The sequence below is a fragment of the Hippoglossus stenolepis genome, chromosome 17, assembly GCF_022539355.2.
Source record: "Hippoglossus stenolepis isolate QCI-W04-F060 chromosome 17, HSTE1.2, whole genome shotgun sequence".
NCBI lineage: Eukaryota > Metazoa > Chordata > Actinopteri > Pleuronectiformes > Pleuronectidae > Hippoglossus > Hippoglossus stenolepis.
Window position 1 is genome coordinate 12854679 of NC_061499.1, and position 19129 is coordinate 12873807.

General features: G+C 43.0%; 1 protein-coding gene across 11 annotated transcripts in view; it reads left to right on the forward strand.

The window, feature by feature from the left end:
• The window catches only part of LOC118125305 (cytoplasmic dynein 1 intermediate chain 1), a 56405-nt gene extending 37322 nt beyond the window's left edge, over positions 1 to 19083 (forward strand). For all 11 annotated transcript variants that reach the window (XM_035183767.2, XM_035183768.2, XM_035183774.2 and 8 more), the window contains 7 exons: positions 3019 to 3165; positions 5208 to 5321; positions 6016 to 6149; positions 6618 to 6762; positions 12133 to 12273; positions 15569 to 15694; positions 18310 to 19083. In XM_035183767.2, the coding sequence (XP_035039658.2) occupies positions 3019 to 3165; positions 5208 to 5321; positions 6016 to 6149; positions 6618 to 6762; positions 12133 to 12273; positions 15569 to 15694; positions 18310 to 18420 (918 nt within the window). In that variant the 3' untranslated portion in view covers positions 18421 to 19083. The remainder of the gene's footprint in view (positions 1 to 3018; positions 3166 to 5207; positions 5322 to 6015; positions 6150 to 6617; positions 6763 to 12132; positions 12274 to 15568; positions 15695 to 18309) is intronic.
• The last annotated feature ends 46 nt before the right edge of the window (positions 19084 to 19129 follow it).

The window sequence follows — 19129 nt, forward strand, 5'->3', positions numbered from 1 at the left end:
CTTGATCCCTTTTTATCTGACAGTGTAAATAAACATTTCGGAGAGTGCCTCCCCTGTGGCTGACGAGCGACTTTATTTTTACCCCCAGAGTTCAGTTTATTTTGAGTCTTGACATTTGAAGCGACTCCGTTCGTCTGGAAGCCGTGACTCCTCAGGAGAAACACAAAAAAGGAAAAAAGAAAGAGAGAGAGAGAGAGAGTGCAGTGTTTTCTTTCCCTCTGGTTTGTTTTCCAGTCTCCTTTCAAAATTAACTGGGGTTTGGAGTTGGCTGCTTCCCACATGGTGTGGTGGTGGGGATGGAGTGAGAGAGAGAGAGGGAGGGAGGGAGAGAAGTGAAAAAAGAAATGAAAAATAAGACAAATGTTTTACTGTGGTAGATTTTTAGATTCTCTCAGTCTCCATCAGAGCTTCATATCTAACCACTGAGAGCCATGACAAATGTTGAGTGTTACAGTTATTTTGAAATGATGATGCCTCCTTTCCACAGTTCGTTTGTCTCTTGATTTCTTGATTTACTTTTAGAAGTTTGTAATATATATCTGAACAACTTTGACATTATGAGACGCTGGACTGAAAACGTTATCAAGGGACGTTGTTAATGACGTTAAATTCAACACAAGAGTTGGTTTGACCTTTAAGTGAACAACTTCTGAAATAAGAAACAACTCTGTTCCTCTCACAAGTAAATCATTTGTATCATTTCAGTCTATTAGAGGTGAACCTTTCCACTGTCTTTCCTCGGCCTCTTTGCTTGACAACGTAGGTAAATCAATAGAAATCTGCCCGGACCTCAGAAAATACATTGAATTGTGAACCTCCACAACTCTGTTTCATCCATGGGAGAAATTTGTGTTGTGGACGAGCTTTGCTGCAGGAAGGACTGGTGCACGCTAGGAGTACTCAGTAGTTGTTACTACTTTATTACTCATGAGTCAGGCTACACTCATCTTCAAAACTTGGCCTTCATTCACTTTGACAACATCTGTCCACAGACAGACGTACAAACACCTGGCAAAAACACCTCAGTGGCAGTTCATGCTAACCATCACATTTACCTTGATGACACACAAACGGGGTCTCATACACACACACACACACACACACACACACTCACACACTCACACACACACCAACTAGGTGAAAACAACACCATCCTCACTGTCACAGCTGGCAACAAATTGTATGGAAACTTCTGACCCACTGTGAATATGATGAAAGAAATAAAAGCTGAAATCAAGTATTCCATCCGCTGTTACTGTGACATTTCACATTCTCAAAATAAAGTAGTGATCCTAACTGAACTGAGACGGAGAATGTTGATGAGGATTAAGTCGAAATATGAAGTTAGAGCAAGGTTAATGCTAAAATCTGAGATGTTGATCTACATTTGGTCACCATTATTGATTTTTTTACTCCTGAGTCATAATTGAAAATGGTTATTAAAGTGGTCATTAAGTTTATGAAAGATCAATCTCGGAGCCCATCAGGCATCATCTCAAGAAGAATGAGCCTCTGGGGGCAACGGACAATATTTGGGGCTGCCAGTGTAGACAGGAGACTCCATCTTCTGTTCGCTGTACACTGTCAACAGTCTGACTAGTTTCTAGTTATCACATCAGACGAATACGTCTCAATACTTTTTCTAGTTGTTTTAGGTCCACAACACATTTGGGCTAATCTCTATTAACAGTTATCTGCATATAAGCTGCTCCCCGATGCATTTCGATCATTGTGTTCCAGCTCTTTTGCTCCCCACACCGGTTGATCGGTCCAACTAGAAGGTTCCTGGGCCCAAATCTTGTCCCTCACCTTCAGATTCTGTATGTTCACATGTAGAATCTGTTCATAGAGATTAATCAAATATAAATGTGTTACCAGTTCTAATTGAATTCTGAAATTCGTGTTCACTGTAGCGTGACTGTCTATTTAACAGCCTATTACAACTGTTAGCGTCATTAAGCTTTATAACATTTGAAATAAATCTCACGTCGTCATCGCCTTGTTAATGCACTGATTTATTGGGAGGATTCAGATAATAAATGACAAGATTGTCTCCAGACGCAGTCTCAGAGCTGTTGTCATAACAACACAATGTGTGACATATCGTTTTCAGGAACATTAAACCTGTCAACGAAATCTACGAGCGCATCAGGCAACCATCCTTTTTGCGAAATCCTCCCTGCATGTTGTTCTAGTTTTACTGTCTTTAATTGTGATTTGTGTCTCGGAGCTTCTTGTTGACTGCTCTCTTGGCCCCGTCGAGCCTGTAAATTAACTCAATATGCTGCTTTACCAGATGGATGGATGGAGGGAGGGGTAAATTTGTCAATGCACAACTCCACTCGCCCTCCTGTCGCCGCACGTAGCTGAAACTTTTTCTCATAACTCCTCAGCACTGATGCTCCGGTGGCTCTGGGTCAGGAGAGGCGAGCCGATGCACACAGGAGCCCATATGGGACAAGCAGCGAAGAGGAACCAAAACTCAATAAACACGGTCACTGGGGAGGGAGGGAGTTCAAGGGTGCGCTTGTCATGATGGAGGCTACAGTGAGCGCTCCAGTGGCTGCTGGGGTTTTGATGCTGTAATGTGAAACGGCTGCGGTAAAGAAGACTACAATTCCCCTCTTTGTCTGGTCTCCGCCCCAGCATCAGCCCTCTCCCCTCTCCTCGGCGGACCCTCTCCGTAGCCAACCTCATCATCTCCTTCTCTCCGTCTATCTCCCCCCATGTCTGCCACCCATCACGACGCCTTGATCACCCGTTCTCGCTCACGCTCCGTCTAGCATTACCGTCCTCGCTTCATATACTGTAGTTCTTTGCTCTTTTCTCACCGTCTCCTGTTTTATCTTGACGTCTTATCTGAGCAAACTATTCCTCTACTCACCATCTTCCTCCTTCTGTCAGTTCCTGATAAAAGGTTTTTTTTCCTTAAACTTTCCAATAAAATAACCTCACACCACAGTAAGATTCAGTGGATCGCTCATCCTCTCCCCCTCTCTCTTCCTCTCTCTTCCTCAGTCTCCAGTGGTGTCTGTGGGCTTCGCCAGGTTTCATCCCAACCTGGTGGTGGGGGGGACGTACTCGGGGCAGATTGTGCTGTGGGACAACCGCAGTCACCGCCGGACGCCTGTGCAGAGGACTCCCCTGTCTGCTGCTGCACATACAGTAAGGCTGGATCCCTGTATGACTTTTCATCAAGACCCATGAATAACTGGCTCGACAATTGGTGAATATTGGTGAAAATGTCAAGAATAAACTTGCAATGCAAAAGAAAGTGAAAAAAAAAATGACCCTTCGAACGAATCCGCAGTTTCGTGGAAAACAGTTCATTAGTTTTTGCGTAATCCAAACAAACAAACTAAAAAAAGTACGGGGGGCAAAACACAACCTCCTTGGTGGAAGTAACAACGTAAAGCATTATGATATAACACAGATATTATATTTAGATATAGAATATTGGTATTGTTGACTAATACTACACATTAATAGACCTGTGTGTAAAAGTTATTTATTATTAAGTCTATGTCTACAGCCTGCATGTTGCTTTTTCTTCTGAAACAAATAGAAGTTAATCTTCAGAAAATCAATCAATCAACAAGTTTGAATATCTATTGAGAGTTTGTTTGTGAAGCAGAAATGTCAAACTTTTTCCTCTTTTAGCTCCCAACTGGAAGATGATCTGCTTGTCCCTGTTTTTATCAGTGTTTCTCAGACAAAACGAGCAGTTTAAAAACATGAACATGTGGAAATTGTATTTCCGGTAGTGGAAAATATTTTCTGGCATTTTATTGGCTAATTAATTAATTTACAACAATTAAAATTAATTGTAAGTTGCAGCTCAAGCTGCAGCTGATTTGAAATGCTAAGCTCTGACCTTTATGAAAAATAACTCCCTGGTGTGCTCTAATTATTTGCATTAAAAGTGATTTTGTAGCAACACGACTAAGGAGAGTTAAAGCTCCTGACACCTTGGTTACGGATTGATTTTAACAATGTGATTAGATATTCATGACTCTGGGAAAAGATGTCCCACGGTATGGTGGGTAGGTGGTAGGTATTAAAAGATTTATATTCAAAAAAGATTGTTAATCTTTATCAGAATTGCGTGTGGGTGTGTGTGTGTAAGCTCATGTAAAGGTGTCTCTTTTGAAATAACCACAACTTTGCCAAAAAAACAATTACATATAGTGTTTATATTTGACCCCAGCTTTGCTCTTTAAAAGAAGCTGATAAAGAAAATGTTTTTTAGGGGATTTAAATATATGAAGGCTTTACAGAAATGAATCCTGAATAATGAATGCAAAACTTTTAATGTATTCAATAAATCAGAATTAGAGTAAGCAACAAGTTTTCAGGATAAAATATTATCATGAATGAACTCTGAAGCTTTGAGACTCAATATTATTACAATGGACTCAACCCCCCCACACACACACACACACACACAAGGATCATGGGAGCAGTCATACTTCAGATGAACAGCTCAGTCCAGACCCTTGACAAATTACTGACCAACAAACTATCAATATCCTAAAATCTCTAGCTGTTTGTAATTACAGATCACACACACACACACACACACACACACACACACACACACACACACACACACACACACACACACACACACACTCCGGATGACACACAGTGTCTGTGGACAGTAATGAGGCTGCCGGGCTCGTCCTCTCCTCTCTCAGTGAGTCCAGACAGCTAACATGGTCCTGATTGCTGAATGGATTCTTTGTTCAGCCCAGTACACAAATCAATTACTACCCAGTAATGACATAATGGTTTCACACACTCCTGTGGATGTGGACAACGGTGCGTGTCCCAGACGTGCAGTCATTTGAAAGGACGACTGCACAGTGGCATGTGAGGTGTCTGTTTACTAATGACGTCATGTGCTTAAAGGTAAAATAATTTTATTAATATTAGCAGATGAAATTATTAATTAATTTTCTTTTCCTGACAGCCTGGAATCATCAAAATATTTATTTCGCAAGACACCGAATGTGCGGAGAAATGTTTATGCCTCTAATCAAACTGATAATTATGATTGTGATCAGAGTATGGAAGCGTTTCAGGAGGAATTGTTGTAATCATATGTGAGTCAGATGACGTTTAAATTACAGGAGCAATGCCACAAGTTCCCATTCATATCATCAATGTGTGTATCTGTTTGTGTGTGTTCGCGTGTGTTTGTGTAGCACCCGGTGTACTGCATAAACGTGGTCGGCACCCAGAATGCCAACAACCTGATCACAGTGTCCACGGACGGCAGGATGTGCTCCTGGAGTCTGGACATGTTGTCGCAGCCACAGGTACACACAACACAACACAACACAACACAACACAACACACAGTCCACTCACACAGTATCTACTCACCCCTATGCAGATGGAGGGCTGGGTGAAGTGTTTGAGTCCGCACAACACTTTAGGAGTTTCAGGGGTAGACAGCGTTGCAGCCAAATCCAATTCAATTGAAGTCAATGGTGACCGATTCTTCAAACGTAACAGGAATAAAACATAAAAGGCCTCCATACTGCTCCTGTGGTGTCATCCAAGTGTCCGCAAGCCCCGACATTCAAACTTGACTCGAAACTGTGTCATTTACACCATGTTTTTAGCCTAAATGTCCTCTGATATCCTCCTCTGAAGTCGTGTTCACGTGTGGATCATCAACAATTTATCTTTTTTTTTTAACGTTTGAAGACGTTGTTGCCAATTACTTCAATTGTATTGGATTTGGCTGCAACGCTGTTTACCGGTGAAACTCAGAAAAAGTGTTGTGTGGACTCAAACACTTCACCCGCCCCTCCATCCGCATAGTGGTGAGTAGATAATGTGTGAATTTTCATTTTTGGGTGAACTATCCCTGTAATTATCATAAATGTCTGAAAGACTCAAAAACTGATAAATCATACCTGCAATTCCACATGTACACTATTTGCTCTAATTGTTGATGTATTGTGTGTGTGTGTGTGTGTGTGTGTGTGTGTGTGTGTGTGTGTAGGAGACCATGGAACTGGTGTACAATAAATCCAAACCGGTGGCGGTGACAGGCATGGCCTTCCCCACGGGAGACGTTAACAACTATGTGGTGGGGAGTGAGGAGGGCACAGTTTACACTGCATCCAGACACGGCAGGTTGGTGCACACGTGCACGCGCGCACACACATGCACGCACACGCACACACACACACAGGAACACGTGCACTCAAACAGAGTCACACATATATTTGTATAGTGAGTGTTTACTGGTGCTTTAAGTCTTTATTTCATTTTGTTAATTTTCATGATCTAGAGTTACAGTATTACATAAAAATAAACATTAAGGGAGCCGAGGCATGTTGAGGTTTTTCTAAAGCAATTATATAACTGTGTGGATTTTGCTTTGCACTGAAACATTTGGACTCAGATTAAATGGTTTCACTTGACAGAATGTTTTCCTTGTTTCAAGGAAAATATATTTAATTCAAAGAGTCAATCATTTTAACTCAATCAAACTAAATGTATGTGCTGTAGATGTGTTTTTCCAGTGGCACACAAACCCTTTCATTGTGATAAAGATAATGATTAAGTCGTGAGTTTTACACTCGTGTCGTCCCTCTATAGTAAGGCAGGTATCTGTGAGATGTTCGAGGGCCACCAGGGGCCCGTGACGGGCGTCAGCTGTCACAGCGCAGTGGGCACGGTTGACTTCTCCCACCTCTTCATCACATCGTCATTCGACTGGACTGTCAAACTCTGGAGCACCAAGGTATTATATATGTGTGTGTGTGTGTGTGTGTGTGTGTGTGTGTGTGTGTGTGTGTGTGTGTGTGTGTGTGTGTGTGTGTGTGTGTGTGTGTGTGTGTGTGTGTTTGTGAAAGAGAGGATGTGTGGGGGGTTGATTGTGGACTTAGGGGGATGAAGCTGAGTACAGCAGGTGAGCAACTTTTTAAAAATCAGTCTCTAACTACGTGTGTGACTGTGTGTGGAAATTTTGTTGGTGAGTTCTATTACTGGGTATATGGATATTGTGTGTGTGTGTGTGTGTGTGTGTGTGTGTGTGTGTGTGTGTGTGTGTGTGTGCGTGCAATGAAGTGATCCAATAGCAAACTAGAAGGCACACAGTAGAGTACATAACTCCACAAAGGACCAACAGTCCCCTTATGAAAGCACATTTCATTTCTTTAGATCCAGATTTTTATTTGGATCTGCACCAAATTGCACAGGCTCATAATTATCAGTCCCCTAAACATGCCGGATTTTTTTCATCAAGATCCTTGAATTATCCTTAAAAAGTCTTATTCCTGAATTTAAAAGAAAGTGAAACTAAATTCCTGGGGTCACCCTCTGATCCAGATCCACACCGAAACTGAATGGGGGTCTTCCCTGACACTTACATCACCTTTCTAGGTTCGTCCAGTAGTTTTTGCGTAATCATGCTAAATAACAGACAACCAAATAAAGAGGTAACAACACATTGTGTGTCTGTTGTGTTGAAATCTTGTAAATCCCCTGAATCAGAGCATCAGACTAAACAGTTCTGACACGGAGTCAGTGACAAGCTGAACTCTTTGCTGCAGACCACATCGCTGTGGATCACTGGTTCATTTGACCTGAGTTTAACCTGTCAGGCAGTTTGGTCTCAGGCTCTTCCATCAGAAAGACACACTAATAAATGCTGTAGTTTTATAGATGGTAGGAAAACAGGTTTACTGTCAATACGTAGACTGGATGTCTTTGTGACACTGGAGGAAGGTTTGCCTGTGAAGTCGACCTCAGGATAAAAATGACCAACATAGTTAATTTTGTCTTCACAGTAAAAGTAGGAATAACTGTCATTGCCACTTCGAAAGAATAAATCTGACATGAGCGAGATTTTATTAAAAAAATAATTTGTTCTGTTATAACATTACATTTATTTACTAATTGGTATTTGTGTGTGTGTGTGTGTGTGTTCACACACTACGTGCATAGTTGGGTCGGTGCTGGCAGCTTCCTGCAGGTACACTCAGTGGGTTTGACTCTGACAGGGGGTCTTCCTCCTCTCGCTGGTTTGGTTTGACCTCGTCCACTCAGGACATTTGTTCTTTTAAACAGATGCAATGAATTTCAATGTGGCTGCATTATAGTGGCAAACAGTCACTGTTCCAGTCAGTGAGTGATAGAGAAGAGAAAAATTAGGATTAGGATCATGTGAGACACTGTGTTGTTCCATTCAAGTTATGAACAGAGTTAAAAACATGATTTTGTTAATAAAGCAGAGAACTAGAGATTGATGAAAGAAGGAGGAAGGATGGAAAGAAATCAGTAGAATTGTTGTTTAAATTGTCATTTACTTACTTGTCGAGTGCCTGGAAGGGTGCGTTTGATTTATTGTTCCCATCTCTGCCAAATTTGTGGACAGCCACACTATTCAAGAAGGACAGAAATCAACAACAACAACAATATAAATAGTTTGATGATGTAAAAATGTAACTAACTAATTTCTTTTTAACCCTCAGTGTTGAAATTCAGGCTTGTTATGATTATTAAATGATGAAATTATGGGAAAATAAAGAGTAATTTTCATTTTCTGGCTGCCGGACTCGTGGAAATAAACAAGGTGCCAGTAATGCTCTGATCTAGTGGCCAAGTGGGCCAGTGGTGAGAAAGAAGCTGCCACTGGACACTGTACAGTTTTCATACTTGGCTGTGACAGGCAGCAAAGATGAATTTTCTGCCTTTGCTTTGCATGCAGTTGCTCCATAAGTCATGTGCGAAGGGTCCCGTGACACATATTAAAACATTTCTGTGGATTTTCATTAGAGGAGCGTGTTATTATTCAGGATCTGGGAATTCCCTTTCCTTTGAGGGGCACCGCAGGAATGCGTCTGTCTCTTATCCCACATAACCCATGTTTGTATGTGGCCAGGCGGAATACCTGCGTGTATGTACAGTATGTGCGTGTGTATGTGTAAACACAGACACACCGCACACGCCTCACGTACACCTTGAGCAAGCTGCCGTTGCTTACCTAAGATTCCCTCGAGGTTTGCCTTCAACCCACCAATCACAGCGATCCCCAACTGCTGTAACACACACACACACACACACGCTCGCTGTGGATTCACACACAAGCGTTTGCCCCCGCAGTTCAAAAAGGCCGTCGCACAGAAGTCTGCTGATGTTTTTACACTCAGCGGTGCAAATACTGTGGTTAGTAAAAACATTTGGAGTCAGCCAGAGTGTGAAGACGTCGTGACAGCCGGGAGTGGGGGCTCATAATTGTGCAGAACTTGAACCGTCTTGCTCTCTTGACCCTCAAACCAGCGTCTGCGAAGTGATTGGACGGAGCATAATCATTCCACACTCGAGTTAATTGAATGGCTGCGTCACTGTCGGTTCAGGTGATTGTTTATGAGCGTGGATAATCGTTTCAGACGAGCGTGTGTAGATCCTTTGGGAAAAGAGGTGTGTTTGTAAGTCACAGCTTCAGAAACGTTTTATCACAATTTCTAATTCTAGGACAACGTCTCAGTCCTCACAGTGTGTGGTTATTAAATCTGCTACGAAGCTAACGCGGTGCCTGTGACGCACATGCAGCTGAGACGGTTCCACTCCTGCTGCTCCTGCAGGCGAGAGATGGTTTGGAACCTTCTGGAAAAACGAGTGATGAGAGATTTTCTGTCACACTCACAACCTCTGTAACGTTTGGAATTTAGAGAGAGCAAAAACGTATGTGTTAAAGATTGTTGCACTGGATTCCAAACCTTTTAATTAAGTAAAAGTACAAATAAACATTTCTACTTGAGTAAAAGTATTTGCTTTTAAATTTACTTACGGTATTAAAAGTAAAAGTATTTACCAAGTATTGCCTATTTCCTAATTCACAACATTATTAACTGTGCTTACTGTTTGATTTAATATAAAAATAGCACAGACTGTTATATATGCCTAATGTTTCCTGCCCGCTCTGATTGGATCAGTGGATCAATTTCCTTCTTGTTATTGATTACATTTGTAAAAATGTAGTGGAGTAGAAAGTTCATATATTTGCTGATATACGTGTAAAGTACCTGAAAATAAATCTAATTAAGTACAGATACATGAAGAATGTACCCAAGTACAGTATTGAAGTAAATGTGCCTCACCCTAGTGCTGGATTGTAATTTATTTATTTATAGTTTGTAATTGAAACATTTTTTGCATCAATATCCTGAGAATGAACACTTCACCGACCTAGAGACGTGGCGGACCAATCAAACGTCATGTCAACAAATCGCCATCCTACTTTGATGGTGACGACCAGTTTCCTGTGCATCAGCGATGGTTTTCCAGTTCAAACGAGCCAGAAAATCGCCGGCTTCACAGCTCAGGGAAGATAATTACAAGCAGTTACTTCACACGCGGCGCCACAAGGATTAAACTCCTTCATTTTGAGATTAACTTTAAGACTTGTTGCTGCAGATTATTTACCTAAATCACGTCATTTAAGAACGGTAGATTATGGACAGATGACAGTAAAACAGTAGTTTACATTTTGAGCAGTCGGTGGAAAGGAAGAGGACGTTATTCACCTTATGTAAACTCCTACGTTATCTATTATTTTGACTTAAAACCGAGCACTGACGCATTTCACATCTTTAGCTCGAAATGACACACAGAAGGAAGGTAGACTATCAAAATAAACGGCTGTTTAACGGATAACAAGTTGACGTGAAACACTGTGGAGTCAGAGGGGCGAAGTCAAACTGAAATGGGACTAAAACAAGGGGAGAGTGAAGTGTGTGTGTGTGTGTGTGGGGGGGGGTTGACATAAACAGAGATCACTCAGCTGATCGAATGTAGAGACATTAGGGTGGAGAAAAATGACCTCTGGTGTCACCTCGTCAGCTGGAAAACAGGTTCAATCGAGGCTTGAAATTGGCATGGCTCTGTTTGTGTGTGTGTGTGTGTGTGTGTGTGTGTGTGTGTGTGTGTGCGTGCGTGCGTGTGCGTGCAGCACTACCTATCTGCAGGTCTCTCAGACCTTCGGAACAACCGCGGAGCGAGAGAGCAAAGGTGAAGGAGGAAAAAAAAGAAAGAGAGAGACAACATTCCTTCATTTGCTTTTCCAGCCAACCTGTCTCCTGTCCTCCACCCCTCCCTCTCTACCTGTCAGGAATGCAGTTAGTGAGCCTGTGGAATCCTAACTGGGTCTGAGGGATGGGGATGCACACGCACACAGACACACACACGACACACACACACACATATGCATATTGGGCTGTTTTCCCATTATAAATAATAATGTGAACATCATTTTAAAACACTTACTCTAATTTGTTCCTAATAACCTCGGATCATGAGATAAATTGACCAAATAATTAATATTAATGAAATATTTAAATTTCCTTTGAGTTTATATATATATATATATATTTATTTTTTATCATCCTCCTGTTTTTGGTCTCCATAACTTCAGACTGATAAATTGTCTAGATTAATATAATCGGCCGACATCATATTATCACACATCACTATTAGTGTTTCTTTTTGCCAATGAGTAATAAAAAGTTAGAGTTAGTCCAGAGATCACTGACAAGTGTATTTTCTAATTCTTTTAAAAATTGATATTGGTTTAGACCTAAAAAAATGCAGTGTTGGTCGGGCCATACACGCACACACGCACACGCACACGCACACACACACACACACACACACATCCTTTTCGCAGAGCCCCTTCCTCCGTGTCCATTGTCCACCCCTCCTTTTCCTCCCGTTTCCCATCTCTTCTCATCCTCTCTCTCTCTCTCTCTCTCTCTCTCTCTCTCCCTCCCTCCCTCTCTCTCTCAGACAGCTGTTGTGTTGAGGTTACAGTACACCTTGTGGAGGGGCCCTCCCTTTCATCTCTCCCAGCGGTTTTATGGCGCTGTGTGAATGTGCGAGGCTTTTTAATTAGGCTCTGCACCCAGACAGGCCCCAAGGCTGAGGCAGCGCCACTCTGTCTGAAGCTCGCTCACTCCCTCGCTCCATTCCTTCCTTCTCTCTCCTTCTCTCTCTCGCTCTGTCTTTCTTTTCTTTCTAGTGTGCCACCTACTGTAATCCTCAATTCTCTCTATTTTTCTCTCCACTGCTTGTTATCTTACACAGATTATAACTTCTTTTTTCTCTGTTTCAGCAAAACAAGCCTCTGTACTCGTTTGAGGACAACGCAGACTACGTGTATGATGTCATGTGGTCACCTGTGCACCCCGCCATCTTCGCCGCCGTGGATGGCATGGGTCGCTTGGACCTGTGGAACCTCAACAATGACACTGAGGTAGGTGTAGGTGTGTGTGTGAGTGTACCTGTGGTTGGCTATTGGTCATTATGAGTGTTTTGTTTTTGTGAGTTGATGTGTGTGTGTGTGTGTGTGTGTGTGTTTGGTGTCCTCAGGGCCTGTTACTGGGCCTCAGCCTCAGCCCCGAACCGCACAACCAAACACCCTCCCATTAGCCCCACCCCCCGCCGCCAACCCTTCCACATCCCTTCCTCACACACACACACACACACACACACGATATTCAAGATTCCCCTGTGGGCGTTTCCCACAGACCTCGCTTTAAATCACGCTCTGTGACAGCTCCTCATCCCGGCTCCCAGCCAATCCTGCGAACATTCCTGCAACCTCTGTCCAACGTTCAGGCAACCTCAGGACCCTACCTCCCCCGTCCCGTCGTCCCTCCCTCACTGCGTCCCATCAGTGAAGCGCACAGATGTGCAGGAGACCACGAGCCCCAGCCCTCAGTCCGCAGTCCCAGGCTAGAGATGGAAATAATCAAAGGAGAAAGTTCAGGACAGAGGTTGAGAACCTCAGAGCTGTGGGGCAACATTTATTTTAAGATGAGAGCCTTTATGGCCAGTAAATAACAGATCATCGTATTCTTCAGTTTGTGTGGAGGATGTTAAATAGTAAATAAAAACATAAATAAAACATATCAACACTCTATCTGAGATCAGATACATATACCATGTAAAAAAATCCTGACCCATACTGCATTCCTCCACTAGGTTTTGTAGATCCGCCCTGTAGTGTTTGCATAAACTGCGTGAAACATACAAACCAACAAGCAAAAAGGACAGGGTGAAGGTGAGGGGCAAAATAAAGGTGTCTGATTTTATTCAAAATAAATAAAACCTTTTTTGTGAGGACTGATTTATTCAAGTAAACACAGATTCACTCTGTCCACTATTAGACAGGATTAAGTCTTTGATTTAACTTCTAGAAATCATGTCTCCTTCTGTAGTGTATTGATTTGAAGCATGAGCTTCATATTTAGGGAAAACACTTTATTGGCCAAGGACAGATGAGTAGATCAAAAACTCGAATTGAGTCTTGAAACATATTTCTCTGATCTAAATGCAGTGAAAGGAAAAGTTTCTGTCTTGTATTTTATTTTTTATTTTAACAAACAGGAACATGATTGTGTTGATTAAAGAAAATAAGACAGATCTTGCTAGTTTTCCCCCTTATTTTCAGTCTTTATGCTAAGCTAAGCTAAGCAGCTTCACATGTAACCACACGAACATGAATGTGGACTCAGTCGTCTCTCGACTCTCAGCAGGAGAGCAGATATAATGAACATCTCAAAATGTCGAACTGTTCCTTTAAGAGGAAAAGTTGCATTACAGTGAAGATTCAGCCGTGAGTCTGTGAATGACACTTTACTCCAACTCTCGTGGAGGAGGAGGAGGTACCAGACCTTTGATCACTCAGGTGAAAGTAGGGATAAAAGCATCCTCCATCCCCCTCCGCTCTTGGTTTCCATGGAGACAACACCCAAGGTGCCTTCAGCCCTAATACATGTCTGCATCTCTACACATGTTCTCCTCCCTCTCTCACAGATGCTCTTTTGCTCTCGCTCGCCTCATGCTCCCGCAGCCCCCTTCGCACTGTACACAAATTGATCAGCGGAGATTTTGAGGGTGAAATCACTTCCATTGTCTCGTCTAATCTCTTTTCTTCTTGTTTTAACCCCATCGCGCTCAGTCGCTGATCCCATCACCAGCGCTGTGTCGTCCCTCTGTGCCACAGATGGCAATTTTCCCATGCTTCCCTCAACAGCGGCCTTTTCACTGACAGAGGAAGAGTTCATTATCCACGGCCTAACTCGGCTAACAATGCGCTTTATGAGAAACATTTGCTCAGACACACACACACACACACACACACACACACAAACGGATGTACCAAACACACACGCACACACATAAACATAAACACACATCCAGTCACACACAGGCAGTCTAATAGCAACAGACTTCCATTGTTGACATCATATTAAAAACACACAGTCATAATGACATTAACGGAGCAGTGCAGCGCGCCTGGTTCTCATTTCCACCAACACACACTCACGATAACACACACACACACACACGCACGCACAGGCAATACACATACAGTAGGGATCCATTGGAGCGGAGCAGTGGAAGCTAGCAGACTAATGGCAGCCAGTCTGTGGTTAGCGCTGCTTTAAATACGCAGGAGCTCGGCGTGTGAGGCGAGCTGATGCCAGGGCCTCTGTCTCCACTGGTGACATGTGTCAGACTCGCCTGCCACATGTCAGGAACAGTTTATGGAAACGCTGCAGATGGCTTTAGGTTTTTCAAGGTGCAACACGAGCGCCGCTGTTTACTGAAAAGAGCTCCGGGCTCGGCCACAACAGCAAACACGAAGCCAGTTATTATGTTCCATACAGTAAATATAGTCGCGCGTTGAAGGAGAAGTTGTGAATTTGACGGCCATGTTTGTTTGACTTCTGCCCTTTTTTAGGTCGTAAATTTGTTCTGTCAGTTACACTGTAATAGAATCATTTCCCAACAAACTTAAAGGAGAATAGTTTAAACAACATTTAGGTCATTAAATAAAAAGTCACTGGGACTGAGACATGTAAGTGTAGATGGGTTTTTTTTCCCCAGTGCATTTTGCTTGGGGGAGGTGGTTGTTTTTAGATGCAACTGTTTTGAAACTAACCCACAAATTCACTCATTCACTCTTGGCAAACTGCAGAGATCATAAATAAAATCTAAAATACCAAACATACTGGACGAGCAGCTGTAAACAAGAAGAGAAAACTACAGCCGGGACAGCGGCTGCCTGCAGGGGGCAGACTGGAGCTGACATCGCTTTGAGTTGTTGGGAAATTTCATAACGGTTTATGCGCCTTCAGAAAGATTCACACAGTGTTTATACTTATTTACTTAAGTGACGTTACACAGTGTGATGCAGCTTATGAAAGTGAAGAAAGAATATACTTAACTTATACTTGTAATAACCACTCAATACTTGTAATAACCACAACCCTAACTTAATGTTGATATCTAAATACCACAGTATTTAAGGCCCCCACCAAATTGAGATGATTCAAGCATATACTATATAAAAAAATCGATGTACATTTCTCACGATCACTTGCTCCATGTTGATCATCTGTGAATCAATCTGAAGCAGGAGTAAAATTGATGAGATTTTCTAATCTTACAACCTCCCCAGTTTTCAACACGTTCATGTATATTGTGCAGTTTTGTCCATGACATGTTTTGATTGAGATATTTTCTGTTTGTTGAACCAGGTACCGACAGCTAGCGTGACCATTGAAGGCGCGTCGGCCCTCAACAGGGTCCGCTGGGCCTCAGGAGGGAGGGAGGTGGCTGTGGGCGACTCAGAGGGACGAGTGTGGATCTACGATACTGGAGAGGTACAGATGATGATGATGATGATGATGATGATGATGATGATGATGATGATGATGATAACCATGAACACTTATTAAATTCACAGTAAAGCAGAAACATACCTATGTCTCTGAGCAGAATCTTTTTATGGTATCCAAAAAAAGAGCAGAGTGAGCGCTCCTTGCTTTAAAGGTACAGATTAATCATTTCAGAATAATAAGTGTGACATTTGAAATAGTGCTGAACTCACAATTAAACATTTTAAATCCTGGGTGCATGAGTGAAGTACAGAGATCACAATTTATTGTAGTTTCAGTAGAATGACAGATTTTAGTCGCTGAAATTGGAATTCGTGTTCTCGCTAAACATCAGTTACATCTCCTCCCCTTCTCCTGATTTTACCAAAATAAAGTTGTATGAGAAACATGCAGCGAATAGAGAAATCATGTACGTTACAGTGACTGAATCAGGTTTTTATATATTCCTGCACTTGCTGAGTTTACATAACACGAACTGTACTTAAGTGTTTTCATGTATATGTGGTCGACTGCGTTTGTTGAACCACGTGAACTGAAAGAGTAGAAATAAGTGCATTTTTAACTGCAAAACCTCCACATGCACCACAACCAACCATTTTAGGTCTTGTCGGCCTGTATGTTTACCCAACTGACAGCATTGCCATGGACGTATGGGATTTTTTTTTCCTCTCTCTGTAAAACGGCCTCCACATGACTTTGCCATCACCACAAAGGCGGCCAACCTCCCTGCCGGAGCCCGTTACGCTCTCTCATGGTCGGAGGGCTCTGGTTAGGATCCCCATGTGAGGGGAACGTCGGCCTAGCCGCTCGGCTAATTTTAGTTTCTTGGAGAGAGGCTCAGCTGAGCCGGTGGCCTCCACGCTGGGTGGATGGTAGCGGAGAGTCAGAAGTGAAGCGGGGTTGAAAGGTTTTATGGCTCCAAAAGAGGGCGTGTGTTTGTGGCGGTGGCGATGGGGGTATTTTCTTCACTGCTAACCCCCGCTACGGAGCTAAAACTAGGAACAGCGTGTGCGAGGAAAAAAAAAAAGAGATGCCTGCAATTCCATCCAGGAAAATTTAAAATACATACTTTTATTTCAGTATTATTTACTCAGTACACATTAGATTTAGGTCATTTATGAGGTGGGAGCAGGAGTGTTTTGATTAGACCTTGGGCTTCAGATCAGATCAGGGTCGTCTGATGACATGAAAATGTTCCGGACCTGCAGCGTTTCTTTCACATTGGAGCCTCTGGTCTGTTAAAACGCTGCTGGTGCTGACGTCGCTCAGGCACCGTGCAGACCATGTTCTGGCAGAGCCCCCTGCTGCGGTCGGCCCAGCTCTGTGGGGGGTTGGAGGGGAGTGGGAGGGAGTGTGGGGGGGGTTCCAAAATGGCTGCCTCCTCCCTCCTCCTGGTTCCTGTTTAATTACAGCCTGGCCATGCAGAGCGGTTGCAGACAGCCTGGGTGGCGGCCGCGGCTTCTGTCCCACTCCCTCTGACTCCCATAGCGCTCGGCTCCAACGAGAGACACTTAGAGCAACGACGCTCAGTCTGACAAGTCCTTCATTAGCGCTTTGGTCTCTGCAGCTCAGACTGTTCAGCCATGCTAGCAGCTCGGCTCCAGGGATGGTGGTGTCGCTCTGTGGAGCCTCACCACCGATGCCAAACTCTGCACAGCAGTTAATGACACTAAGCAGTAAGATTTTACAAGTCTGGGAAATGATCATAGCGTCAACTAGTTTCTCTGTTGTTAAAGTTACAAAATCATCAACCAGGAATGTGCATTTGCATGAGTTTGACTGGACACATTGCATTGTGGGAGGAGTGGAGTCTGGTACAGCCCTCCCATTATTGTTGATATCCATTTATTGTCTCCTGTGACATTAATAACTAGAATGTGACTCAGTAGCATTTCTCCACCAAGACCCACCAGTCCTCTTGTGAAATTTAAATTCACTAGATCCAGATGTTTATTTGGATCTGCACCAAAAATTATATTCTGGAAAATCTGAAAATGTCAGAAACTAAATGTTAAAGAAAATTATTTAAAAACTATTCCTAGATCCGGCCCTTTGTCCCTATCGATGTCCCATCTTTCTACCAAGTTTCATATAGATATAAAGTCTTTGCGTTATCCTGCTGATAAACAGACTGAATAACTAGAAAGGCACAACATTTACAAGAACATAATCTTTTATTTGGATCTGCCCCCAAATTGAACACACTCAAATACCTTCTTTTTTTTAATCAACATCCATAAATTATTCTCTGGGAAACAAAGAGGATGTTGAATAACATCTTGCATCTTTAAGAGAAAAAATCCTGGATCCTTCCCCTGAGCGAGATCCAAACCAAAATTTGGTGGATTCCTCCCTGATCCGTTCTGCACCCTTCCAGTTTTGTGGGAATCCTTCTTTTAGTTTTTGTTTAATCTTGCTGATAAACAAACAAACATAACCTCCTTGGCATCATGAATACAACCGTCTTCTTAGCATCTTCAGTGGTGATTCTCTGACAACAAGCAGTGACAGTGGTTCTATAACCAAACAATCATCCAGGTGTGATGTTTGCATCCAGTGCTTGATGCCACTTACCTGTGTTCCTGTGCTGCTTCTTCCAGCTGTCCGTGGCCCACCCAGACGACTGGGGCCGCTTCGCCCGCACCCTGATGGAGATCCGGGCCAACCGGGCCGACGGCGAGGAGGAGGGTCCTGTGGAGCTGGCTTCATAGGAGAGCACTCAGACCAAAGCGCAGCCAATCAGAGACCCGGTGTGCTTCTCTTGGTGTCACTGTAGCATGTGCTTCTCACTCCGTTTTATCATGTTTCTCCACCTTTGTGTTCATGTTCCCGTCCGCTGTATTGTTGCATTTGCTCTCCTGTAAATGCAAACTGTCTCTAATGGGTAAACTGTTGATCTCCACACTTATTTATTTGTTTGACCACTCAATGTGACGTGTGGCTTGAGGCCGGTGAGCCTGCAGTATTTACGAAGTGGCCGTCTTATAGCCTTACGGAGATGTGTGTACTGTAACGACGCTTTGCACTAAAATAAAGCAGGGTCCATAGACTAGTCATGTATTGTTTACAAAATGTCACGTTCACGTCCTGTTGTTCTTCTCTCTCTCTCGCTCTCTCTCTGTATCGAGCCTGCATGCGACACATTCCTGAAATATTCCAGATGCGTGAGTACGGAGTTAGCCTGGAGGCGTTTTCACACGTTGTGGCTGCTTTGTGTCAGAAACGGAATCGCGTGTGGTTCGAGCACTTTTTTCTCCTTTGTTCTGATTAAGACGTAAATTCTTTCATGAACTGTGACGGTTGACAAAAGGTGCAGTGTGTTGTAACGCAGAGTGCTCGCTGTGAATGTTCACCATTAAAGCAAAGCTGAGGTACTCATGTCTTTCTTTCTAATCATAAAAGATGAACAACGTATCTCCA